The 7652-nt window shown below is 39.2% G+C and overlaps 1 protein-coding gene across 2 annotated transcripts; it reads left to right on the forward strand.

Moving 5' to 3' along the window:
- Positions 1-29: 29 nt before the first annotated feature.
- Positions 30-7529, forward strand: SPC25 (SPC25 component of NDC80 kinetochore complex). Of its 2 annotated transcripts, none has more exons than XM_039495443.1 (7): positions 30-187; positions 2429-2586; positions 2667-2732; positions 3736-3882; positions 4465-4569; positions 5585-5683; positions 7238-7529. In XM_039495443.1, the coding sequence occupies exons 2-7, from the start codon at positions 2433-2435 to the stop codon at positions 7360-7362; spliced, it is 696 nt and encodes a 231-aa protein (XP_039351377.1). In that variant the 5' UTR covers positions 30-187; positions 2429-2432; the 3' UTR covers positions 7363-7529. The 2 variants fall into 2 exon arrangements, with proteins under 2 accessions (XP_039351377.1, XP_039351378.1); XM_039495444.1 differs by lacking the exon at positions 30-187 and adding an exon at positions 209-932.
- Positions 7530-7652: the final 123 nt, after the last annotated feature.

A 7652-nucleotide genomic window follows, 5' to 3' on the forward strand; every position in this document is an offset into this window, starting at 1 on the left:
GTTTGACTACGGACCACAACTCCCATCATGCTCCACGCCGCTCCGCCAATAGCGAGGGAGCTTCTTTGCCGGCTGCGCCAGGAACGGACCAGTCGTTGCGTGCGCTGTTGCTAGGTGCAGGCGGGGCCAATCAGAGAGCGGCTGTGGCGGCAGCGGCGGCAGGACGGTTACGGTTCAAACTCTGGCGGTGAGTGTTGGGGAGCTGCGCGGGGTGATGGCTGGGCGGCCAAGCCGGGCCCTGCCCGCGGGCTGAGGAGAAGGGGGCGCAGCGCCCGGGACGCGAGCAGAGGGGCACCAGGCGGCGGCCTAGGTGGCGCTTTCACTGAATTAGCGGCCTGGGCTCGAAAGTGTGACCCGCCCTGAACGTAGCTCGGCCGCGGTGCAGTAAACAGGGGCACCTCCTGGAGCTGTTCCACACTGCGGCGTCTTGCGCAGCTCAGGGGTGGGGGAAGCAGAATCGGCTAGAACCCCCCCCTCCCCTCGTGCTCCTGCTTCTTGCTGTCTAACCAGGCTTAAAGGCCCAGCTCCTCAGCGGCATCTAGGCACCTAACTCCCATTGATGTCAGTGGAAGTCAGGCACCTAAATGCTTTTGAGGATCTGGCCCAAAGTAGCTGCCAGCTGTGTGGCACTGGCATGTATGACTGCTGCAGTTGGACCTACAGCATGTTAAAGCTGGACCTGGCAGTTCATTATCAAAGGCTGCACATAAAATCAAGAAACTTGGCAGTTACGAGAACGCAAATGAGGGAATAATAGCAGAGCACCCTTATAGTGCAAAGCACCAGCCAGGAAACGTGTTTTTAGGCTGAAAAATTAAAGGTGGTATTATGGGGTTTCATATTAACCTGCAAAGTCAGCCTGGAATCTGAAAGTCAAGCTGAGCTCTCGCTTGTACATTGCCAACAATAGAGATTCTGGAACCTGATTACGGGTAGGTCACCCTTCCGTCAATAATGTGATACAGCTCCAGGAGAGTAAGCTATGTTGTCTTTTCAGTGCAGTCCAGGCAGGAATAAAATGTTAATTCAGCAAAGACTTCTGCACTGTGTTGACTTTCAGTGAAGTCACTGGGACACCACACAGTGCACAGTGTTAAATACCTAAGTCTGCAGGATGAAGGCATTAGTATAGTAAGCAGAAATGAAAATTAAATACATACAAGAAATGTCTGCTGAAGAAGTAGCCACCAATCCTTTATAGTAATTCTCAGAGTAGAACTGCTCTCAGACTGAACAGTCTTCTCTCTCCCCACCCCCCCACCCCTTGTTCTTTCAGGCTAAACAAAATATGTTTAATTATGTGTACAGCATTATTAGTATAATGCATGTATTAATATTTACAATAATGCATAATTATGTCAGTGCAATATTTTTTGTACACTGTTGTGTTTAATAGATGCTTCAAATGTAAATAGCTCTTTTTTAAAGGGAAAATTATTCAGTCCATAATAAGGACTCACTCCTGGACGGGCCTGGGGAGAAGGTGATTATAAAGTAACAGCAACTTAAAGCCATTTGAAAACTTGTCTCAAAAGTTTATTTTAGGATTACAGTATGCTACCCAGATAAAAAAACTTGTAGGAATTCTCCCTACTCCCATGATTGTTACCAGTCCAATATGTAGCAGCCATTTCAAAACATTCTTTATGTTTATACCATAGTTAAATCTTCCTACCGGATAGTATTTAATAATTGGAGATATACCAATCTCCTAGAACTGGAGGGGACCTTGAAAGGTCATCAAATCCAGCCCCCTGCCTTCACTAGCAGGACCAAGTACTGATTTTTGCCCCAGATCCCTAAGTGGCCCCCTCAAGGTTTGAACTCACAACCCTGGGTTTAGTAGGCCAATGCTCAAACCACTGAGCTATCCCTCCCCTGATTCTCATTCTGGAAGGGGAAAATGTTTTGCTATTTTCCACAGACAACTCCCCCGCCATCTAAAATATGTTTAGTTCAGTTCAAAATGAGTCAGCAGGTGCAGTTTCCCCTCTTTACTTGAGTGGAATACAGTATTTGGAGTTTTGTGGGGAAAACTACATGCACAGTAATATGTCACACCTCTGTATATCTTCTATTCTGCTCTATATGTGTATGATAAAACATCAAACAGGAAGTAAACATGATGTTGCATCCTTGGTTTTTGTTAGACAGTTTTAGAGCTATTTATATTCATAATTGTGCTGAATAGAGTAAACCGATCTAAACAGCACATCACTTGTAATATGGCCAATACAAGTAAGTTCTATTGAATGCTGTAACCTAACTGTTGCTTAAAAGTCACCAATAGAGCTTTCAAAAACATACAAGAAGAACAGCACCTAAAGTTTCAATAGCAATCAGTATTGGGGAGAATAAATCTCTTTATTAATCTACAACAGCTCAGATTGTCTTGTGTGATTGTGTTGTGCTTTTATGTTTGCTGCAGCACTATGTCCCAGATAAAAACAGAAGATGAACTAATCCTTTTTGAAAAAGAGATCAAAGAATTTTGGACAAAATTCAAAAGCATTTGTGGTAGTGAACACGCCAACCAGACTTTGGGACTAAGAGAATCATGCAAGGAGTCCATAAAAGCACTCTCAGGTACAATATTCATGAGTTTACATAGCTAATTTATTTTTAACTCTGTCTTCAGTTGATTAAAATAAATCTCTTTATTACAGAGAAGTGGTCCAAGAAGTTAAAAGAAGGGGATCTAATGATTGACAAAATTCAGGAATACAGAAATGGTATGGTCTCGGCTCGTATTTATTACTTCTAAAATGAACTAATGTGTTCTGTCAGAACAAAACACTTCATCTTAAAATGGTTCCGTTCAAAGTGAACTGCAAAGCCAAAATGAAGATATTAGACCAGGATTTCTGGTCAAAATGCTTTCATTAACAGAACAGGTGATGTTCTTCAAACCCAGAAATCCCAAAATCTAGTTAAACGATCTGTCTTGTATAGCACTGAGTAAGTTGTTGCCACTTAATAAGAAATGAATAAAGGAGAGCCTTTCAAAGCTCAAGAAAACATATCAATTGTGGTACAAAGTCAGTTTATTGTGATAAGAAAACAAAAAATTACTTATCTGTCAAAATTTACTTGTGCAGCAGAGTACACTTTTGCATGGCTAATAACTTATTTCTGGACTAACTGCCTCCCACATTCTGATTAATGGGCAAAGTCAGCTTGTAAATCTAGGATTAACTCACTCATTTTAGCTTTGCAAGTCACTGTTAAAAGTTAGGGATAAAAAAAATCATAATGTAACTAGCTATAGGTAGTCTACTGTTACAGATAGATCTCTTGACACAAAATGTGTAATGATGGGATCATTGCACCCTTCTAAAGTGACAGAACTCAAAAGCTGTGCAGTTCTGTCACCGAAAACAAGCCAAGTTGCACTTTTGAATATCCAGGAGATGCCAGAGGGCCTTCATTTAGAAGTTATTCTGTGCTTTCCTTCTAAGCATGTAAACCGTTCAGAATAATTTTTTTGTACTCGATGCCCGCAGTAGAAGGGCTGCCTCATACAAACAAGAATGCTGACTTCTCTGTCTCGGTGAAATAACTTATGCACATGTGTTTTTGTAGCACCTAAGCGTAACTACTCACATGAGTAATCTTAGATTTTGAGGGAACCATTTGTGCATAAAGCTATGTACATGTACAAAAGTGTGTGCAGAATCAGGGACTTATTTAACTAAGGCTAACTGTAAATATTCAAGTTTTTTCTCTTCCTCACAGAGATTCTCCAGCAGAACATATGCATTGAAGAAAAGCAAGAGAACTTAACTGAAATTAATTCCAAAATAAAGCATGAAGAAGAACAAAAGAGAGACTTTATTGATCGTATCCAAGAGCTCAAGGAAGAGTTGACCAGAAAAAAGGAAAGTAAGTTGTAAAATTGAATGAACATGAAAACACTCCAAGACTTTTTAGAATGTGAAGTCTTCTAAAGAGTATACTGGTGGCTTTGCAATAGGTGTTTCCAGCACTGTAGCTGTGCGAATCTTTGTAATTAGCATGTCTATATTGTACAAGCATTACAGTATCGACAATAGTGGCTTAGGATGTAGAGATAAAGTAGTGCTTTCTTTGAATAGTTGTATATAAATGGTCACTTATCAGTGGAGCACTGAATAAAAAAACTAAAATCCTGTAACTCCTCATTCTAACAAGCTATATTTTCATAACTAGCAACTACATGAACAATACTTTGAATGACAAAGTATACTTTAAAGCAGATATTTGATTCTTAAAATAGCATTCATAATATTAACTAAATAGCCCCACGCTAGAGTGTGTAATTAATTAGTGTACTCAGATTTACATGAATAGAAATCGGGTAGTTGTCATGACCAGAGAGATTCAAAAAAGAAAAGACACTTGCTTTTAACAGACTTATTCTACAGGATTTTCCAGTGTTCTAAAATTTATTTAAAAATGCTTTACTCTTGCTTTGACACTTTTTAGTTATATCTGCTAAAAACAAGGCCACCAAAGAGAGGCTGGAAAGATTGAATAAGTCTAAAGAACTGTTTGAAGAGCGGCTTGGGCTAGAAATACGCAGAATTTATGGTAAGTTTCCGAGTACACATATGTTCAATTACTTACCCTAGTCCAGAGGTAGGCAACCTATGGCATGCGTGCCGAAGGCGGCACTCAAGCTGATTTTCAGTGACACTCACACTGCCAAGGTCCTGGCCACTGGTCCGGGGGACTCTGCATTTTAATTTAATTTTAAATGAAGCTTCTTAAACATTTAAAAAACCTTATTTACTTTACATACAACAATAGTTTAGTTATATATTATAGACTTATAGAAAGAGACCTTCTAAAAATGTTAAAATGTATTACTGGCACTCGAAACCTTAAATTAGAGTAAATAAATGAAGACTCGGCACACCACTTCTGAAAGGTTGCCAACCTCTGCCCTAGTCATACCCCTGACAAGTCGGCAAAACACAATCACCCTCACACACTAGACAAATGGGGTAGATTTTTTTTTTTAAATTGTGCTTGCACATAGGAAAAAACTTACTGTAGTATTTACATGGTTATGAGTGTGACTTATCTTCACTTGCACTAATAGTCAATCTGAACTGTGTGTTGCTGATTTGTTTGCTGCAAAGCAATAGAAATCCTTTCTTCTGGCTGTTCTGTATGGCTACAAAGCAATAAAAATGTCTGCTACTGCCATAGGAACGCTTCTGACTGGATAGAGGTGAAATAAGACAAATAGTTATAAACGTTTCAGATAAACTAATCTCAATTTATAATGATTAAAATCTTTAAAGTTTGGTCCAAAATACATATTTTGGACTATATAAATGTAATAAAAGATCCAACATTAATTTTATTTTGGGCACTCATTGGACCTATACTCAACTGTCAAGTAGTTTAAAGGGATACTCAAATAGTTTATGCCCAAAAGTTGGGTTTCCCTTTTTACAAAAAGAGAAGTCTAGGTTTATTACACTTGTCAGCTCAAGAATATCTTTTACTAACTGAAATTTAACTAGATGTGGATGTCATTTAGTATCCTATGTGAAGTTAGTGGTTTTGTTGAATTCTATTTCTGCTTTTACTTTAGATGAACAATTGCAGTTTATATTTCGATGTATTGACCACAAAGATCCTGACAAGCCATACATGTTTACTCTCTCTATAAATGAACAGGGAGACTATGAAGGTATGTGTAGAGATTAAATGTGTATTTTATTTAAAGTGGTTTTTGAACCAATCCCATGTGAGAGGTGCACGTGCACGTGCACATACACAGAAGGGTCACAAGTTCCATACCGAACAGTTAAGTCTTTAGACGCTACAGATGAAGGTGTGTCCCAACAAGCACTGTAATGGCAGCCATCCCTTGGCAGTCTCCTCCCAGCCACTGCGGTGCCTTTCTGAAACAGACCACACTTTGAACTCTTTATCAGCCCTTGCCCCCGCCGGTTCCTACTGTAAGTAATAGTTCAAGGTGCCCAAAACCCTTCCGACAGTGCCCATAAAACCTTAGACCGGCCAGTTTTCTAAGCGTTAGAACTGTTTTATTAGAAAATAGAGGACAGAACTTGGCCTTCTAACTTCTATGCAAACTCCCTGGCATCAATGAATTTGGCCTAGGGTACCCATCTGGAAAACGTCACATCACTTTAAACAAATAGGATTTCAGAAGAAAAAGTCGGATGTGCTCATGTAATTACATCGCCATGCTGATGCACAAGAGGGCTCAATTAAGATTGCACAAACAACCTTAATTCTGGCATTTTCTAACCTTTTGAATGTTTGAATTTGTAACTCTAACATTCTTTTAATGATAAGATAAATACACAACTGTTTCCCTCTCCCACCTTTGCGTGTACAAAGTGTTGGCCCTTGAGATATTAAGCAAAACAATGGCTGGGGGAAAGCTGAGAAAAGAGAAGTGAGTGAAGCATGAAGGAGTATGAGTGACCATCTCAGTTTTTTCCACCTTTTGAATTTTTTGGGGATGCCAACACTTAGAGGCAGCTCCTAATCTGTACTTTGGGAGCCCATTAACCAACAACACAACTTTTTTTCCTACTGCTAACAAATCAAAATTTGTGCATTAAATGGGAGAGACATTAAATATAGGGAACTCACTCATGCCCCTCTGAACGTTTCCATGTACTGCTCAAATTCAGACAGCATTAACGATCCTTTCCTTCCACCATAACCCAAACGCACTAAGGAAATACAGCTTTTAGGAGCTGCTTTTCAACTTACTGCTCTCTTACTACTGGAATTTCTTAAACCTAATTTTCACAGTAGAAACTCCATCAGTCCTCTGAAATTAATGAAGCAGATAGCAATGATCAGGGACCTCTATTTTTACTATTTCAGGTAGAAACTATACTCTAATCCCCAGCATCTCTTAATCTTTCTCTCTTCCCGTTTTCTCCTTGGCTGAAAATCAGTCCATGGATTTTTAGGCTTAAAATAGAAAAATGGAGCACATGCAAAGCTACAGAAAATGGTTAGATTACTAAGACACTAAAAGCAGTGAAAGGGTAAGAGACCCTTAATATAATGAACTAAAATGCATCTCAGAGCTGGCATATAGCTGTTTACCCACCCCATTAAATGAAAAAATCAAGTCAAACATTGTGAAATAATTGACTCAGTCTTGTTTTCGGGGGAAGAATACTTGAGACTAGGAAGTATCACAGCATGCTTCACTTGTCTTGGAAATAAAAATTGTTTTCTAATTGTTTCCTTCTAGTGACAAGCAGCTCTCCTCCTCTGGATTGTATAGCAGAACTCCAGCTAAAAGTGAGAGAAACCAACAACTTTGCTGCATTTATTGCCAACATCAGAAAAGCTTTTACAGCTTTGTCTTATAAGTAATCTGCAACTCTATGTAAAATTGGCTTCATACCTCTCTTCCTGTCCCTGTGTGCATTCCTTGCTCTTCCTTTTTGTATTAACATAACAGTGGAGTGAAAGGAAATATTTATGTATGTTTTAATATTCCATTTTCTAAATAAAGAAAAATGGTGAAATGTTTTAGTCCATCTTTATCAGCCAGATGTATTTTTGGTAACTCATTTTAAACAATATAATTGAAGCAAATATTTCTTCAGTCCACTGTCTCTGCACAGGTAACTGTGGACTAGCAGTAAATCCAATCACTAAAC

This window comes from Mauremys reevesii, linkage group 11, assembly GCF_016161935.1.
Source record: "Mauremys reevesii isolate NIE-2019 linkage group 11, ASM1616193v1, whole genome shotgun sequence".
Taxonomy (NCBI): domain Eukaryota; kingdom Metazoa; phylum Chordata; order Testudines; family Geoemydidae; genus Mauremys; species Mauremys reevesii.

Bases quoted from the DNA above. Each gene is read 5' to 3' on its own strand.
- SPC25 (XM_039495443.1), top strand. From the start codon at position 2,433: ATGTCCCAGATAAAAACAGAAGATGAACTAATCCTTTTTGAAAAAGAG. The intron at 2,587-2,666 runs GTACAATATTCA...TCTTTATTACAG, and splicing joins GTCCATAAAAGCACTCTCAG to AGAAGTGGTCCAAGAAGTTA. The intron at 3,883-4,464 runs GTAAGTTGTAAA...GACACTTTTTAG, and splicing joins GTTGACCAGAAAAAAGGAAA to TTATATCTGCTAAAAACAAG.